Raw genomic sequence first — 19,290 nt, 5'->3', positions numbered from 1 at the left:
CCGGAACGTGAACCTGTTTACACGGCGAGCACGGAGTCTCCTTTTCCTGTGTCAAAGCAAGTCAGAAATGAATGTAATTTGCTGTTTGTGGTCATCTCAATTTTGGGTTCATCATATTTTAGTCACACGTGTTTTACTAATCCCTAATCCTTCTTATAGTACTTCTGTTTAGGGTGAGCTAAAAGGACCGATCGAAAAACCGACGACCTGTTTATAGAGCTCGGGGATCCGACCTGACCCGGTCCACCCGGTCCACCCGGGCCCCCGCTCAACGGGATGATCTAACCGCCCCCTGTTTAGGGGGAGCGGTTGGGTTTGTTGCATATAAAAACCCCCACCTCACTTTGTTAAGACACTTGATTCATATTCTACCCACTTTGTTTTACCGAATCTTTGTAATAGCCAATCTACGGCATTTAAATAAATACAATATACTGTCTCTACGGCCTTTATAACATTGCTTCGTATTATTTATTTATTATTTATATTACATCCTTATCCGGATTTATTGATCCGGGTCCACCCCGAGTTAATTAAATCTATCACTTAATAATATTTATCTTCACAACACATCAAATATTATTTAAATTTACTAATATGTTTGAAATCTTCAAACATTAATTTACTATATAAATATGTAACATATTTTGTGTCTTCTTTGGTTGGAATTTGATCTCATGGAAAAGAAAGAAGCCAGAATGTTTTCTCATGGTTAAGTGTAGATCTAGAGTCAGATTATAAAGCAACAACACAAGAAACCTGTGAAATCTAATGGAAATAGAAACCTGTGAAATCTAGAGTGGGCATTCTTCGTTCCAAGGTGGTTGAAAATTAAGCCATCCCATGCCTTTATTTTTCAGCCACGCGGTGGTTTAGGAACAGGTCTGATCTCTCTAGTAGTTGCTTAAGTTATTAGGGTTTTGACGTTAAAATCTAGACTACTTGAACGAAAAGATAATCACGGATGACGTCAATTTTAGTGTCAATCTAAACACTATAACCCAGCATCAAGCTATAGGTCGAATTCAATCTGACTTGTATGAATAAAATGCAATGGAACAATAAATATTGTACGTAGAAGATGTAGCTTTAAGAGGCTTGAGTCCTTCAAATTTCATAATAGAAATATATTTGAATTCCACTTCCCTTGAAAAGTTACAAATTTATTATTTATATATAGTTGTTATTTTTTATCTAGAATATTCAAATGGTTACAACTTACAAGTAATAAGGTGTTTGGTTCATAGGTTTACACACTAAGAATGAGAATCAAAATCATAGTTAGTGTTTGTTTGATAATTTTTTAAAACACAACTATGAGATTTGATTATCCTTTCAATTAAAAATCTCATTCCCTAATTAAAAAATGTATAATTCTATCTTATTGATAATATGATTTTTAAGTTTGGATTAGTGTTTTTAGATTTTTGTTTTGATTTTTTTTATTCATATTGATGCTTTGGATGTCATTATATTAGGATCAATTGTTTTAATTTTTTGTTTTTGCATTTTTAAAATCTTTATTCCCATTATAGAGTCATACATAACCAAACATCAATATTGGTAATCATTCAAATTCCACCTTACTACCAAACATGCAAAATACTTTCACCAATTCAAAACCGTACCCGTACCATTACCAGGTATTTACTTTCCATTCCCATTCCGATTCCCATGTGCGAACCAAATACACCGTAACTTGTGCTTGTTGTCTTGGATTGTATTTGCCAAGCTCTTGGTCAGCTACTAAGTAGAGAAGGTTGGTGGTAATTCCTCCCAACATATTTCATATGCTATTTAAAAAAAATAGCCTAAATAATTTGTTTATTAGGTGGTGCAAGTGTACAAATGATACACGTTAAACCTTATTATAAATTGACTAATTTATTTGTCAAAAGGTTAGAATTTAATTTAGTTCCAATGTGTGAAAGTGAATTCTTTGCTAATGAGCATGTCTTGATGTATTCTACTTTGTGATCAGTAGAATGCATCTTGTGTTGTTTTGTCTTTCATGATGCTTGTCTTGTTAATGTTATAAGGATGTTGATTTCCTTTCCTGTTGAGAGTGTGAATGAGTCCTTGAAGTTGACTTCTCTCTTGGCTTTTGAAATGATATATATCGTATTCTATTTCGAAAATGGTTTTGACTTATACTTATCTATATATGCTATTTAACGCGTATTGATGGGTTACCAGCAATATTCGCTGACCGGGTGTCATCCCCATGTTATGTTTTCCTTGTTCTATAGGTTTTAAGTAGAGAACCGAGAGTGCTAGACTTGGAGCGTTAGATAGCTTTGTCCTTTGTCTAGACGTTGTGATTTTGATGGCCTGTGAGCCTTTTGAGCGGCCTGTGTGCCTTGACTCTTTATACTTTGTTGAATGGTTTAGTTTTTCTGCCTGTGCATCTTTAGTATTTAAGATGTGGCATAATGCCCCCGTATAGACTTGCTTCCGCTTAATGATTATGGATGGTTAGATTGTTTATCTCTTGCATTTAAGTTTTAAAAATTATGGTAAAATCGGGAGTGTTACATGTGTGGTCAGCTTTATTTAGGGAAAGGTGGTTTAGTGGAAATCAGTATAAAAAGATGCATGGCTTTTCCTATCACTTTGAAAATACGAATTAATCACTATTCTGAGGAAAAATTCCACTTATATTACTTGTATAAATCATATTATAATGTTGTTATGAAGTGGTGATCTCGCTGGATTAGACCGTCTGCATCAGGGTCAGAAGAATTAGCATCTGTAGGTGAAGTTGGCATGCACACACCTCTCCTAATTAGATGTTGTGAAGATTGAAAGTAGGTTGTTGTGGCTAAGGCCGTTTGTACTCAAACCCCCTTTGTAATCTTGGTGAACATCTAGTGGATTGGGCTAACGTGAGTTGCCCCGCAGACGTAGAAGGTTTCGCTCCGAACTACATGATCAATATCTATGTTCTTGGTTTTTATTTCTTACCTTTAATTCGTTATTTTTTCGCTGAAAAATGACATAATTAGTGGTACGGTAAATTCACTTTTAAAAACCAAGTAGAACTTTAAGATTTAACTTGCATTCAAGACCCACTGTACATGTGCTTTAGTTAATTAATTAGACTAATTATGAAATGTGTATATTCGGAAGGAATTGATTTGCTAGAATTGATTTACTCTTTTTTTTTTTTTTTAATTTTTTTTTAATCCTACTAACTCTATTACACTGTAGTATATTTTCATCTCTACAAAAAAAAAAAAATGTAGTATCTGTTCATCACTCAATTTCTCTACTCATTTGCATGATTTGTCAAATGGAATGAAGTTCATCAAGTTGTTACATGATTTTTGGACGGAGCTAGCTAGAATATATGTTCATAAAATTTTGATGTGTGCCCTAGGAATATTGTTGTCTTTGGGGAGCAACAACCACTAGGTATACTTGAATAGATATTCTAAAGATTATGCACTAAAGGAATATGGTTATACTGTTGTTTCCCTTAGTTAGGTTCTTTCTACAACTTTTTCTTAGGTTAAGGTTTTTAAAGAGACAACATGTGTAACACATGATTTCACATACTTTATGTATTCTTTTCCTTGACTAGGGTTTCCCACTTGGTTCTCCTAGCGAAGTTTTAAGTTTTAACGTCACATGAATATGGTAAGATAATGGCCAAGAGGGAGTATTATAAATATTTGTTTTATATATGACCATTATATTATCGCATATTCTCCTACTTTAGTGTTGTTTGTATATGGTTTATTTTTTGTGTATATATAGTAGTTATTTGGCTCTCCAACGGTTATGCATTTTCATAGTCTCTCTCCTTGTTACTCTGTCATTGTTATATGATGGACCATGGTCCACTTAGCAAAAACGATGTCGTTTCTTTAAGTAAAGAAACGTTGACCGTTATATTTAACAAAAATTCCGTATTTGTGATATGTTCAAAATAAAATGAAAGTACGGCGTATTTAAAATGAAACTAGATAATATGTTTCACCTATTGAGTATATATTATCAAATGAAACTATAGTTGAATTGAAATGATAATTTAGTTATGCTGAAATAAAACTATAGTATGTATAAAATGAAACTGAATAACTTGTTCACATATTGGCCTTGTTTGGCAATCAGCGGTTAGCGGTTAGCGAAAGCAGATTGTGTTAAACTAGCGGATTGTGTTAGCGGTTTATAAAAAAGATGTTTGGTAAAAGTAGCTGTTTTGGACCGCGGTTGCCATGTATAATGACATATAAGGACATTAGTGTATTGTTCTTTTTATTGTTATGGGTAATAATCTTATAATAATTATATTTATTTATAAACTGGGTCTTGAATCGTACTTCTTCTAATATAGTTGTGTAGTGTAAAACATGAACAAATTATCCTATTTTGATCTATTAATGAATATCTTGGCATTTTTTGTAATATTTTCCATCGAGCTTTAAGAACACCAAAAGCCCTTTCAATACAACTTCTTAACGATGAATAAGCTCGATTAAATACTTCTCTAGATCCCCTTGGATTTGCCCCCCGGAACTCCGATTGATGGTACCATGTCTTGGGGTAGGGTGTCAAACAAGTTTAGCTTTTTGGATCCAACTCATGGTCATACAAGTACTTAATGTATCCAAGCCTACTTTCATCATCCGGCAATCCAAACAAAATAGGCCTTTTTTGAGGATCTCCAATCATTGTGCAAGCAAAGAAAAACTCGGGGGTATGAGTGTAACACCCCACTTTTCTTAAACTTAATTAACAAACTTAACATTGAAAGGTAACGGAATAAACTTTACTAAACAACTCAAAGGAGGTGTTACCGCCACAATCACCCTTCACGGTGATTGCACAGGCTAAGAATAACAACTGATTCATAAAAAGTCTTACTAAACATCAAACAAACTAAGGGATAAACCTTGGTGTCCAGCACCATCATAACATAGGGTAGACATCTACAAGTCTCAAAAGAGTAAATAACATCAAGAGTTTAGACTACAAAAACTAACTAATGCTAGTCTAGTCTAACTCGTACTCTCTCTCACGAACTGGGCCCACTTGAAAGGGGTTAACAAACAACAAGTAGAAAACAAACCCGTTAGCACGAAGTTAAGTATAACTCCACTCAACCCTGTAAAGTACTATAGTATATACTATAATTTTGCATTTTCTCTTTTTTTTAAACGGATTAACTGGATTAATCAACTAACTAAATGAACTGACTGATTCAGCGATGAATTCAATCAGTAATAACTAATCACAGTGAAGATTAAAGAAAAGATAACACCACAAAGCAACGACACAGAATGTTTACCTAGTTCGATACAGTGTGTATCTACGTCTGGGGGACGATCACATAGGCGTCCAATCCACTAAATCATAATCCGATGTACAAAGGTAGATATACAATAATCTTACCCAAGTGCCCCACACAAGGTACATACCTAGTCTATACAGGTTTAGTGGATTGTTGAAGATGGAGAGCTATGCATACAGAAGTCCAATGAAATCCCTTCACTTGGAGAGCCCACTCTGATGCAGTCCACTTCAATGACGCTCTTTACAGTTGTTCCCACAACAGTGTGATCACAGTGTCCTTTCGTTTAAGCAGCAGTGATTCTTCTCAAGTTCGTCATCTTAATCACCATGAACATGTTGTATTGAGAAGAGGCATGATAATCAAATATTTGATCTCATCAAACTGATGTGAAGTGTTTTCTTCTTTTTCAAAAGCGTAACCCTAATTCTCTTCGAATGAGGATACTTATAGTTCCGTCAAAAGAATACTCCTTTCATAGATGTCTTTGATTGTAGATGGTAGGACGATATTTGAAGAATGTAATCTTAAGGATTCGGTCCATACCTTTCCAAAGCAGATATGCTGATCTTCTGTCCAAATCTGACTTCTATAAAACCGCGTACAATATTTAGGAAAACAGCTTCCTAAAACAGATCTTCAGTGTCAGTCCTTCTGTTGTTGAATCTGGTTGATCAGTTCTCTGTAGAACAAAACAGACACTGAACTAATCCTATCTTAGTATGCCATACTAATATTGCCAATTATAAGTTGGGGTTTTTGAACAATTAAAACACTAAAAAACTCTCCCTTTGGCTATTATTTGGCAAAACAACTCGACTATATAGAAAGACATAAGAACTGAGATAACTAAGATAGGCTATCATAAAGCCACCCAACATTTGATTACATTGCAGAAATAAAAACACACCATACATGTCATGCTGGATCAAAACTAAGTCAAGAAAAACATTCTTCAAAAAGGAGATGCCATCACAAACAATCGCCCAGCCAGGGCCAGAAGGTACACAAAAACACAAACAACTCCCCCTGAGTTCATACTCCCCCTTTTTGCCAAAAGAGAGCCAAAGCCAGGTCAAGCGTTGGAGGGAGTCTCACTGTCAGACTTCACAGGAGCAGCAGCCGAGGCCTCAGTCAGGCTTAAACGAAGAAGAACAGTGGCTAATTCTGTACGAGCCCCTGTCAGCTGTTTAGCGATTATGCCATGAACGGTCTCGAGCTCAGAGACTCTTGCCTTCAATTGGATAGAGAGTTGAAGATCTCGTGCATGCGGCGAGTCATCTCCCACTGTATCAGTCTCAGGATTGGAGGGTGCAGTCACCGGCGTAACATCACAAATATGTTCTCCAATCAACAGACGCCGGTCCACCGTGTAGAGAAGGGTCGGACTGATCACCTCACTCGTCATAGGCTCAAGGCCCTGTGTTGTAAGAATTCCAAAGATCAAATTAGGAAAGGGCAGTCGTACCTTTTGTTCTCTCGGGTGAATCAGAGTGAGAATATGAGAATAGATCCATGACCCAAGGTCAAAGGGCATCTTGGTTCCAATTCTGAATAAGAGACTGGCCAGTGGCTTGCCGACAGTGTGGAAATGTGTCGAAGGGAGCCAGTTATGTAGAGCAAGACGATGAAGAATCACATATTTTGAGGTGAGCTGAGAGCTAGGTAGAGTATCCTTATCACCAGTAGGCCATCTGTCAGCTTGTCCACCTGTGACTGTTTTGGCCACTGCATCCCAGTCAGTGATAGCCTCCTCTTGGACTCCTTGCAGGCCATAGTATTCGTTAATCATGTCAGGGCCAAACACATACCATTTCCCTCGAATGAAAATCTACAGTGGGTGCTCTCCAGACAAATTGTCCATCTCCTCATTGAGATTACAGTAAAATTCTTATGTGAGCAGCTTGGAATAAGGACAGATGGCAGTGACAGTCTTCAGAAGACCCACTTCACTCAGCAAGGGCAGAACATCACAGACGGAATTCATCTGGTTTTCATCAACCGATCTTTGAACAATCAGTTCTCTTCGGACCACTGTGGACCACTTGGCTTGAGCAGAAGGAGAAACAAATTGAGGTCTGTAAATGGATGTGTCAGAGCTTTCAGCAGCTTGAACCTTAGGTGTAATGCTCCGACCTCTGGCACGGGTAGTGATGGACAATTTTATACATGTCCTCGCAAGTGCACGAGTCAGTGTAGTGGTAGTGTGCAAAGACAAGGGTCGAACCCAAGAGGAATTGATAATATGCAATTTATAATCTTGAAAATAATTAGATGGAATAAAAGAGTTTAACAAGAAATCTGAATTGCAGAATAATTAAATCAAATGTATGGAAAGAACTTAAAAGACAATAAATAATCAAAAACTAAAGAACAAAAGGAAATCGCAGAAAACTTGATATCTAACGGAATGATAAAAATCTAGGGAAGCATTTTAACATCAACACTTAAAAAGCAAATATAATAAAACTTAGTAGCAATTCGACACTAAAATCAATTAACAAATATAATAAAAATTAAGAATGCATTTTAATATCAACCATTAACACAATTGTGATAAAGCTAAGCAACAAATTGGAAATTAAAGATTTAATAAAAGGCATTGCAATTTGAAGAATAGAAAAATAAACCCAGGAAGAGTCACAATTAACAGTAGCTTAAAGGTGAAAAAGAGCACTACTCAAAAGGCTTTACAATAAGCAGCTAAACATCATAAATTAACTCCTCCAAGTAGCAACAAAACATAAAGTGCAAACAAATTACTAAATTAATAAATGAATTAAAAATCAGGAAATTGCCCAGAAGTTGCTGGAATTTGTTGCTGCCAAACAGTCGCAACGACACTGAATGTAATTTGCCCAAACCAGAATTGTTGTGCCAAAAATTAATTTGGAGCTGCCGTCCGCACCAACGTCGCTGGAACGGAATTGTTCACTGCCACCGGAATTGCTCCGGGGTAGATTGATGCCTTCTCCCTTCGCACTTCTTCTTTTTATATTGTTCCAACATCAACATCTTTTTCGATCCTCAAGCTCCGCACTATCCTGCACGTTGCAGCTATGGCCGAAGAGAGTGGTTCGTGTCGTCTGCGATCTCTTTTCTCGTTCATAGTTGTTGACCGGGAGCTTTAGTTTACCACACAAAAACTTAGACCGATGAATTATAGAAATAATTATTTTTCACTTCATAAAATAAATTAGAACCCAATAAAATTCTACAATTATTAGAACTCCATATTGATCAAGTACAACTAAACTACTACTACTACTACTACTATTATTATTATTATTAGATTAAGAAAGTATTAGACCGATAGAATTCAAATAATAAAATAATAAAATAAATTTAATAAAAAAAAAAACCTAAAATTGAATAATATTAACAAAGTTATTTAATCAAAATAATAAATAAAACTATATATAAATTAATCAATTATTGTAAATTAGCTATAAAAATATCATTAAAAATAACACTAAAAATAATGTTTATCAGGTAGCAGGTTTCACTTTTCTGGTGAAAGATGCGGGGACAACAGGTGGTTGAGTAGCAACAGAACCCTTTTGCTTAACAGAAGAGCGTAGAGTCTTGAAAATTTGTTGGATAGGTGGATTAGATTCAGATTTGACTGTTTCACTAGACTTTCTTTTCTTCTCAGGCTGATCTGTGTCAGCATTGTCATCACTTGTCTCAGCAATAACTTTTACAGGAACATTCTTCCTCTTAGACCTTCTTGTTTCTTTGGTTGGCGATTGAATAGGAGTCACAGAATGACTGGAGTCAGATACTTGAGCAGAAGAGCCATCAAGCAGATTAGTAACCTCTCGTATTTTAAATTTTGTGGAGTCAGGATGAGCAGTGGCCTCAATGGTTGGAATGTCAGATGGAGGTGCTTGAGACCCATAAACTTCAGCTAGAATCATATCATCTTCGCTGGAGGATTCAGATGGGTGAATCACTCGATATGGTTGAGGAATCGAAGCAGACGGTAGTCCAGCAAAATGTCGCACATGCTCCAGACTTTCACCTAACGATGTGGCAGTGTAGACTGGGATTCCACCTGTTTTCTCAGACTTATGGGGGCTTGAGAGGTCAACAGACTCAACATTAGCAGGTAAATAAGAAGAATCATCAGCATGGCTTGGGATCAACAGCAATCTTAGCAGATGGCAGAACAATATTATTAGAAGAGAATACAATTAGACTTAGATTATTGGGCTCATCAGATAATTTTTCTTTCTCATTAGATACATGCAAGACATCATTTTTCACACAATCAACTCACTTAACGGCAGGGATGAAGGATCAGCATTCACAGGGGGTTTCTCAGAGATCAAAGCAGTTAAATTTTCATTATTAGCAGGAACACAAGACGGAGTAGCAGAATCATAAGGCTTATCCGGTGAAATTTCAATAGGAGAATCAGAATTGTTTGACCTGTTTCGGAGGATCTCCAGTCTGTGTCTTGCCTCTTTTTCAGCAGCTTCGAGATACAAGGGCTGCGACTCTGCTTGCCGTCGAGAGACCTCAGCAGGTTCTAGGGCTCGTTGTGCAAAATGCCGAAGAAATGCCCCGCCCCGATTTCCATCCGAGGGTTCTGGAATAGATATTGGAGAAACCTCATCACTGGCTTCAGAAACCATCATCAGCAGATTAGTTGCATCTTCTTCAGACCAATCAGCATAAAACTCTGGGTAGTTTGTCATAACAGTCACCAATATCTCATCACGAAGCAGAGGATCAAGCTTGAGTTTCTTCTTCACGGCAAACTATAATAGCGTCTGGATATGCTTAAAAGCCACTTCTGGAGAATGTGTCTTGCTTCCGAGTTTGATGATGATATTTCTTACTGGATCCGCCATTGGAGATTTTTGTGAGAGGAGAAGAACAAATCAAGGGAGGCAAGGATGCAGAGAGAGAGGAAGACTGAGTGCTGAGGAACTCGTAGATATTTTTCTTCTTGGCCCGATAACAAATAGACTTAAGGGTGATGAACCCTAATTAATGTGGCTAGTCAAATAGAATGCAGACGCGATTGATTTGATCCAACGGTACAGCTTCTTTTCAGGAAAACAGCTTCCTAAAACAGATCTTCAGTGTCAGTCCTTCTGTTGTTGAATCTGGTTGATCAGTCCTCTGTAGAACAAAACAGACACTGAACTAATCCTATCTTAGTATGCCATAATAATATTGCCAATTATAAGTTAGGATTTTTGACCAATTAAACCACTAACATATACTTTTGGAAAATATTTATTTCACATACTCAGATCAAGCATTCTCAATCACTTAGGCATCACTTAAACATGCTTAACAGGGTTTCTATATGCTTGCAACCTAATTATCATATAGGCATGCTTTCACAAATATCTAGCTTATCATCGAGCTCATACTTTCACATACTTAACACCTCAGTAGCAATCTCATACTAACACATAACTCAATAAACAGTCTTGTGCTATCATATACTCTAAGCAATCTCATGCTATCATATACTCAACATGGAATCTCGTGCGGTCATATACTCAATATACAATCAATCATATACTCAATATACAATCAATAATATACTCATTGCGCAATCTAGTGAAATCATACTCAATATGCAATCTAGTACAATCATACTCATTATGCACTCTATATGCAATCTAGTGCAATCATATACTCATTATGCAATCTCGTGCAATCATACTCATTATGCAATCTAGTGCTCATATACTCATTATGCAATCTCGTACAATCATACTCAATATGCAATCAATCATATACTCATTGTGCAATCTAGTGCAATCATACTCAATATGCAATCTAGTGCAATCATATACTCATTATGCAATCTCGTGCAATCATACTCAATATGCAATCACTAGTACATATATGCACATTCGCTACCCTTGTAAAGGGTCATCCGCTACCCTTGTACAAGGGTAGCGGATGCGAGGGATGCTGAAAGTTGTGAGCTTTCCGCTACCCTTGTATGGAAGGGTAGCGAATATGATTATATTTTAAAGCATCCGCTACCCTTCTTACAAAAGAAGGGTAGCAGATTATTTATTTATTTATTTTTAAATCATTTTATTTTTAAATCCCCCAATTTTTTAAAAATCCTATACAAAATTCATACACTACATATCAACACTATATATTAACACAATATTATCAACACACAACACACTACATATTAACACAATATTATCAACACACAACACACTACATATTAATCCAATATTATCAACACACTATATCAAATACTAAAGTAAAAGTAAAGGAGCAAGATCACTTATTTCTAATGTAATAATTTGTTATTCAAAGTGATGAGCAGACAACCAAAACTAAAACTTACATAATAAATTTGCATATGATAATAGATACTTTATACTTTTTAAGTATATATGCATGTATAAAAAGAATGAATAAAGCACATGATCTTTAAATATGATTAGCATGCTACATTCATCACATAGATCGATCATAAATAAATACAGTGTATAATGTACTTTTTTTTTTTAAGACTATTATACTTAAAAGCTCATAATGAAACGTTGACAAACCTCTCCATTGCCGTCTTCCTCATCATCATTCACTTCAGACTTGGACTTAACAGACTCTTCCTCATCACCTCCCGCCTATTTGTCAATCACAAGAAAGAATCAAACTTCAAACATAAAACATACTAAAGAAACAAGACAACCAAGATAACTATACGAATTGAATAATATATGAAAACTTATTAACATTTTCTTAGTCGTAAGCTTCCATCTGTCTATTGTAGTTCTCCTTGCGCTACTATGCATGTAGGGAGTTTTCTACTAAATTTCAAATATTTTCATTAAAAATGCTCCACAACCCATTAAAATGATGAACCCAACTGCAAATATACCAAATAGCAAGCAATCTACCCTCAATACCTATAATTCAAGTATTCAACTACTGAATATATAAAAGCTCACATCTAAGCCAAAGCAACCCCATAAGCTTAATTTCTTCAACCGGCTGTGTTTAATGATCAACATTTGATATGCACGGCTGTGTTTAATGATCAACTTTTTATATGCACGGTGTAACTCGCTGTTGGGTATTTTTTGAATGTCAGAGTCACCATTATCCTCTGGGCTGCCTAAATTTGGATCACATATGGTCATTCCACAGTCCATAATGTCTAGTTGAGGCAATTGAGCTGTAGCAAATTGAATACCACCTAAAGAACAAGCATGTCATAGGTATCATATGAAGTGCAGATAAATAGGTCCCAGGAATAACTTAGTGAAGGGCATTTTAAGCATTACTTGAAGTAATATTAGGACAAAGGGCAAGGAGAAGTTTGGACAATGTCTCAGGAAAAACATTGGGTATCATTCCAATGCCACTATCACTTATACTAGACCTGAAATAAAAAGGAAAAACATCAATCAAAATAGACAGTCATGCAAACTAAATACAATAATATGTTCATAGAACTTGGAATTATCCCAGAAGCATGATTTAATTCAGACTAAACTGCATCTGTTACCAATCAACCAGCTGTAGCATATTTAGATTTAATATTTTGCTTCTCTGTTCAGGTTTTTTCTTACAAGTCAAGGAATGATCAGGATACTGTCCCTTCATAGGAAAAGAAATTGAAAAAAGAAAAAAAAAGAGTAGATATGAGAGTAATGTTTTGGAAAAGGGAAAGAATCCATTCAAAAACCGGGTAAAAGAGTAGGAGGAATAAGGCACAAAAGTGTTAAAACCACACAAATTGATCCATAGGATCTATTTTGTCATTTCAATAATTCAATGTGCACTCCATATCAATCAGGCTCACTACTAGAAGTCAGAAGACCCCCAACTACTCATCCTACTTTCTATACCAGTGTTAAAGCAGTGATGGTGTAAACTCTGTTAGTTATGTTCTGTTCTAATAATGCCTTTAGGACATGCTCTAATTCATCTTTCCCACTTCTAGAGCTCTTTCTGAACTTTTCCACCTCATCATAACATCATTTATCAAGATCATATTCTATTCAAATGCCATATCAATGTTTTATCAACTAGACCGTTAATGGCAATGAGAGCTGCAAATATTCAAGTGCAAGAGATAAATGGAAACCAACATAGTTCTAGAAATAACCATAAGATTAAGTGCAAATATAATGCAAACTACTTGGATGGCAATGTTTCACCTGCAAAATCCCGAGCAGAAGTGGCTCTATATATATATATATATATATATATATATATATATATATATATATATATATATATATATATAACAACAACATAGATAACCTCAAAATCTCCATGACAGAAAGAAATAAGCAATATACAGTAGTAGAACCACTGCATTGATTTGTGGTGTTCACTGATCCCCACTGCATTTTTGAATCAAATCCCCTCTCCAATATATGTTTATGAAACACTAGCTTTATATATAGTATGTCCCCACTGTAATATGTTTATATATAAAATAATTTTGAATTTGCAAAACTATCCTAACATTGTTTCCAACATTCGTACCTACTGCAGACACACACAAACAAACAAAAAGAATTCAAGCTTTACGACAATTGGTTTTTCACTGCAAATTTAAAGCTTTAGGACAATTGGTTTATAATAACAAAAATAACTAAAAATTCGAAATACAAATTATAAAAATTAACAAACATAATATTTATTACAATAATAATTAAAAAAAATAACCAAAAAAAAATATTACCTGAGACGAAGCAGCGGCGGTGAATCGGAGCAGCGGCGGCGACGACGGATAACTGTGGCGGTGGAGACAGTAGATGAGGGTGTGGCGACGGTGAATGGATGAACAGGTGGAACTCGCGGCGCGTCGGCTGAGGAAACCTGTGTAGCGGTGGGAGAACTGTGTGGCGGTGAGGAGAACTGTCGCGACGGCTGAGCGAGTCGCTAGTGAGGCGTCGGCGCCGGCGTGTGTTGAGGGAGGGAGGTGAGGCGTCGACGCTGGCTTGTGCTGAGGGAGGGAGGTGAGGCGTCGACGTGTGTTGAGGGAGGGAGGTGAGGACGGAGAACTATGTTGAGGGTTGTGAGGGTTTTCGATGATCTGACTTCTTTTTTTTTTCTTTTTTTTTTTTTTTAGATATTGTTTCCGCTTCCCTTGCTACGAGAGAGGGCAGCGGAAACTCTTTCCGTCTTTGAAAACCGCTACCTTATTTTAGAAAGGGTAGCGGTTTCTTATTGATTTAATTACAATTATGCCACCGTCCCATTTTTTAAAAATAATACACTACCCTTGTTTAAAGAAGGGTAGCTTAAACTCGAATTTCTTTGGTCCATTTTGTACTAGTGAATCTAGTGCAATCATATACTCATTATGCGATCTCGTGCAATTTACTTGATCATGCAATAAAATGAACATGATACTTTAGTATAAGTATACATAGGTATACATATACACTCTTTTGTAAAAAGATATACTTTTTCTGTGGAGGTTTCTTAAAGTCACAATGACTCGCTTTTGTTCTCTTGAGTCTCTTGACTCGATTGCTTTTTCTTGTGCGAGGCAGGTTCTCTGCCGCAGCGAAGCCCTAGCATACGGTGCAATCTCGTGCATCCGCCACATCCGTAACTACAGAACCTCTAACTCGTGGGGAGGTAGGACCTTCACACTCGTGAATGGACCTTTACATGCTCAGCAATCTAGCCGGCTTAATACTCAACTCGCCCACAAAACCACTCTCTTGGTTCTTTATCTTTTTTTTTTTTTTTCTTGCTTACTTTCTCTGTGGAATCAGGTATCGTACTTTTAATGTGCACACCCCCTAACCAGGATTCTAAGCCTGGCGGGAAGTCTCCAACCTCGTAACTCGAAAATATCTACCTCGTTACATGATATCAGATCGCAATGTCCGTTTCTTGCCGGTTCTTAACCAATCTTGCTTTGCTTTCTCTCTTTCAATATTGCCAGTTTTTAACCGATCTTGCTTTCTTTCTTTCTTTCAATATTGCCAGTTTTTAACCAATCTTGCTCTTTTCTTCCGAAAGGACATAGTCCTAACGGTCCTCCAAAATACTATTTTCCACACAATAGATAGCATATATATATATATCTCATGCAACTTCTTTACTTATGCAACTTATTCACATAACTTCTCAACAATCTCTCAATGCAACAAGATAATGACTTTCTAAAGTAGCTATGAGTTTTTGAAAATAATACTTAGGCACACTTTGGCCACTTATGCATTTTAAAACAAGATATGTTCAAATATGCACTTTACTGTAGAATATGCTTCAAAACTTCTTTCACTATGAATTCTCAACAACTGCCTAAGCATGCATATAAATCATAACTTATCAAATATTTTTTGGCAACACTTAGCAAGTATTCAACATGCACTTGAATTCCAAATACTCAACAAAACTCATTCACTGTAAATCATGCTCTGAACACTTCAACATGTAATATACTTTGCAAAATTCTCAACAAGTCATAATAGACATTCTAGGCATGCTTTTCTAGCGAAATTTAACAAATAGAGTTCATGCTTCTTAGTCTAACAATCATATAATTTGTCATACTTCTCATCAATTACTCAAGATCAAACACTTAGCAATTCCTCTCAATAAATACTATCAGATATTTAGACATGCTTCTTAACAAATTAAAATACTCAAATGCTTCAGTTCCACTTACTGTAACATATTTACAGAACACAAACATATGCTGAGTATTCGATTATCACATTTTCATCTATAAATCATGCTTTCTAACTCCGAATCACACGAAACGAACTTCTACAAGTGCGTCGTATCGAGCCCGAGTGTCCGAGCCTCAAGGGCCCGCGAGTCCCGGTCCGAACGAAACGTAGCTGAGCCACAAAGGGCCCGACCACTACACTGTTTTGACCTGGCGGGGCTTGGTGACGGGGATTGAGAAGCCCCACCACTCAGCCCCGCCTAGCAACGGGGCTTGGCAACGGGCCTTGCCATGTCCCGTTGCCATGGTCCACCACTCAACGGGGCTGGCCAACAGACCTTGCCAGGGTCCGTTGGCTAGCTCCGTTGGATGTTCTAGTGCACCAGATATCTTATTCTTCGCCTGTAAACACTTTCAGTGCAAACCAACACTTCGAAACCATCAACAACAAATCAGAGATCAACAATAGATCACTTAATAGCTCAACCACATCAATAATCTAGCATTTCTAGCATTTCTAAGCATTTCATCTAGAATTTAGACTTCACAGAGTCTAATAAAGCTTAATGGGAGTCCATGTTGTCTCATCTTCTTGTGTGGATCTCTTCTTCCTCTACACTTAGCTGGCACCACCTTCACTTCCTAAACTCCCCAAACAAAACATAGATACACACTAAGCTCAACACAACCTCAGAGATGGAAAAGCAGAGATAAAGAGGCTAGCTTAGGAAGATGAAATGAAATGAAAATGAATGGAAGGGAAGATGACTTACTGTGCTTCCTCTCTTCTTTCCCAGAACTCTTCTACTTAGAGTGAAGGAGGCAAGGAAAGATCAGGAGACAAATGCAATGGAATAGTGTTGTATTTATATCGGTTCAAAACCCTAGATATGATTGGTTGAGGGCAAAGGGGGTAATTTGGTTGACTCTCTAAAATATCAGGCAAAAGTTTTGGAAGGTTGTGGTCCACCATGTAACATGGATCAATGTCTAGAATTAAATTTTGAAATAGTTTGGGGTTTAAAATAAATTTCCCGAAAGTGATTTCTAAATAAATACTTGGTTTAGGCTTCTCAGATTTCTCCGGTTTCACTCTGTAACAACCCAAAAAATTCATTTTATAAATCCGGTATTAAGAAATTCCAAAACAACCATTTTCACTCCACTAAAAATTTTTGTGAACAATTGTTGTTTGAATAAATTATTTTTCGTTACATTATAAATTAATTCGACACCAAAATCGTTTCTATTTGAAAATTTCCTAAGTTTTCGGGTACTCCGCGTACCAAGATTTTAATCGAGAAATTTATCTGAGTGAGACCGGGAGAATTCCAAAAGATTTTAAACAAGTGTTTATCCAAATAGCTTTTTGAGAAAATTCACTTTCAACCCCAAAGAATTTAAAGTTAGCATTTCTAGCCTTGGTCTATGATACAAGGTGAACCATTTCATTCCAAAAGACTTTGCTGAGAAACACATTTTATGCAAGCTTTTATCATTTTGCCCTCACCCAATCATTGGCCTTCTACCTAGAGTTTTTGGACCCTATATATACATCACTATTCCATTTTGATTCCCTGATCTCATTCTTTGCCTCTCCAAAAATTTTGTCTACCAAGAGAAAGGGAGAAAACAACATCACAGTAAGCTCATCTCCTTCTTCAATCCTAGCCTTCATTTTTATTCTAGTTTCTTCTAATCTTTGAAGTTCTAGGCTAAGGTTGTATGGTGTGTTTGGGAAGTATAGGTGGTGAAGGAGGCACTAGCTAGATAGAGAGGAAGAAGAGATCCAAGCTAGAAGAAGAACTACAAGAGGTATAACCCCATGGGTTCCTCTTTAAAATTTGGCTTTGTGAAGCCTTTATGTTGAGTAAAAATGAGTAGAAACTATGAGATTTTGTTGTGTTTATGCTTAGAAGTGATCTAGTAATTGTTTGTGAGTTGTTGAGATTGTTTTGGACTTGTTTGGTTGAGTTTTGCAGATGAGAAAGCCTTCTGGTGCACACTAAGGGTGCACCAGATCAGACTCACGGCCCTACAGGAGGGCAGTCGGCTACAACCGTAGTGGCACAGGACTAGGGCACGGCCCTAGAGGAGGGCCGTCTGTTAGGAATAAAGTGTAATGGTTTTGATATGCCAAATATGTATTTGTAGATCCCCCAATTTTATTTTATAGGTCTAGTAGAGTCTAAGACCATGATCGAGAAATTATTTCAATTGGAAAAGAGAAAAACAGAGGAAGATGCATGAAAATAGAAGAAGAAGATATAAAGCCTAAAATCAAGAATTTGTCTGGAGAAAATGACAAATTGAAGAAGTTGAATGATATGAAAATCACGTCAGTGCTACTCAAAGAAATATCCCAGAAGAATTTTCGTGAAAGAAAATTAAGTTTGGAAGATTGCATGAATTTGAATTGGAGATCAAGCATCTATGAAAAGAAAGGAGTACATCAAATATGATTGGAGATATAACCAATAAGCTGTACGTACGAAGTGGAAGATGCTTGATATGTTATGCAAAATGGCTCAAGTTCAAAACTCACCATTAACAATTTAACAAGGTAAAATTTTGAGAAGCCAAATCTAATTAAATCTGATGGAGTTGGGCGCTAGTTTGGCCTTGGGAGCAAGTTTCACATGGGGAATCAATTCAAGTTCAATTGAGGTTAGTATGGGATGCAATTTCAAATTGAAATCCGATTTCATAGGAATTGAAATTGGGAGTCAACGTCTCACATGGGAGTACCAGGGAACGGAACAGAGAGAGCATAAATATCAAGTGCTTTACTTGATATATTCAATGAGAGAAATCATTTCAGAGTGTTTATCTTCATCAAAGAGACCTGCGCATCATTGAAGATCATCTACAGAGTCTCAAAAGTTGGAAGCGAGACAACACTTGTTTTGGAGCAAAACAAGAGAAGGGAGGAAAGTAGCACTGAGCTGTGAAATCCTGGATTGTCACACGGAGTTGTGAGATCCGAAGCAGCAGTGTCGGAGGCACTGGGCATGATTAGTGCGGGCTTTGTGATCAAAGCACTAGATCACGGGATACGTTTCTACCGGAGTGTGGAAGACGGGGGGAAAGTAACGCGGAGTCGTGAAATCCTGGGATAGTAGCGCGGCGACGTGAAACCCGAAGCAGCAGTGTGGTGTCACTGGGCGTGATTAGTGCGGGTTTTGTGATCAAAGCACTAGATCACGGAAATTCATTGTATCTTGGAACCAAGAAGTGGTAGATATAGTGAATTGCTCTTGGAGAGAAGAGCAAGTGGAGTAGGAGGATTACACCACCTCGCGAACCACTATAATTGTCTTGTGTTCTTTACTGCTTTCTTTACTTACTG

At 36.8% G+C, this 19,290-nt stretch overlaps 1 protein-coding gene across 5 annotated transcripts; it reads right to left on the bottom strand.

Moving 5' to 3' along the window:
* Positions 1 to 5,909: 5,909 nt before the first annotated feature.
* On the bottom strand, positions 5,910 to 14,398 carry LOC109166037 (F-box/LRR-repeat protein 17-like). 5 transcript variants are annotated; one of them, XM_019314924.1, is made up of 6 exons: positions 14,315 to 14,398; positions 13,992 to 14,245; positions 12,580 to 12,677; positions 12,244 to 12,491; positions 11,845 to 11,919; positions 8,092 to 8,421 (listed from the first exon to the last, which is right to left on the bottom strand). In XM_019314924.1, the coding sequence occupies exons 3-6, from the start codon at positions 12,647 to 12,649 to the stop codon at positions 8,305 to 8,307; spliced, it is 510 nt and encodes a 169-aa protein (XP_019170469.1). In that variant the 5' UTR covers positions 12,650 to 12,677; positions 13,992 to 14,245; positions 14,315 to 14,398; the 3' UTR covers positions 8,092 to 8,304. The 5 variants fall into 5 exon arrangements, with proteins under 5 accessions (XP_019170466.1, XP_019170469.1, XP_019170468.1 ...); XM_019314921.1 differs by lacking the exons at positions 8,092 to 8,421; positions 14,315 to 14,398 and adding an exon at positions 5,910 to 5,997 and having other exon boundaries at positions 13,992 to 14,305; XM_019314923.1 differs by lacking the exon at positions 14,315 to 14,398 and having other exon boundaries at positions 13,992 to 14,305.
* Between the last annotated feature and the right edge of the window lie 4,892 nt (positions 14,399 to 19,290).

The sequence above is a fragment of the Ipomoea nil genome, unplaced genomic scaffold (genome assembly GCF_001879475.1).
Source record: "Ipomoea nil cultivar Tokyo-kokei standard unplaced genomic scaffold, Asagao_1.1 scaffold3084, whole genome shotgun sequence".
Classification (NCBI taxonomy): Eukaryota; Viridiplantae; Streptophyta; class Magnoliopsida; order Solanales; family Convolvulaceae; genus Ipomoea; species Ipomoea nil.
The sequence above is the reverse complement of the archived record's forward strand: the minus strand, read 5'-3'. Positions and strand labels throughout refer to the sequence as shown.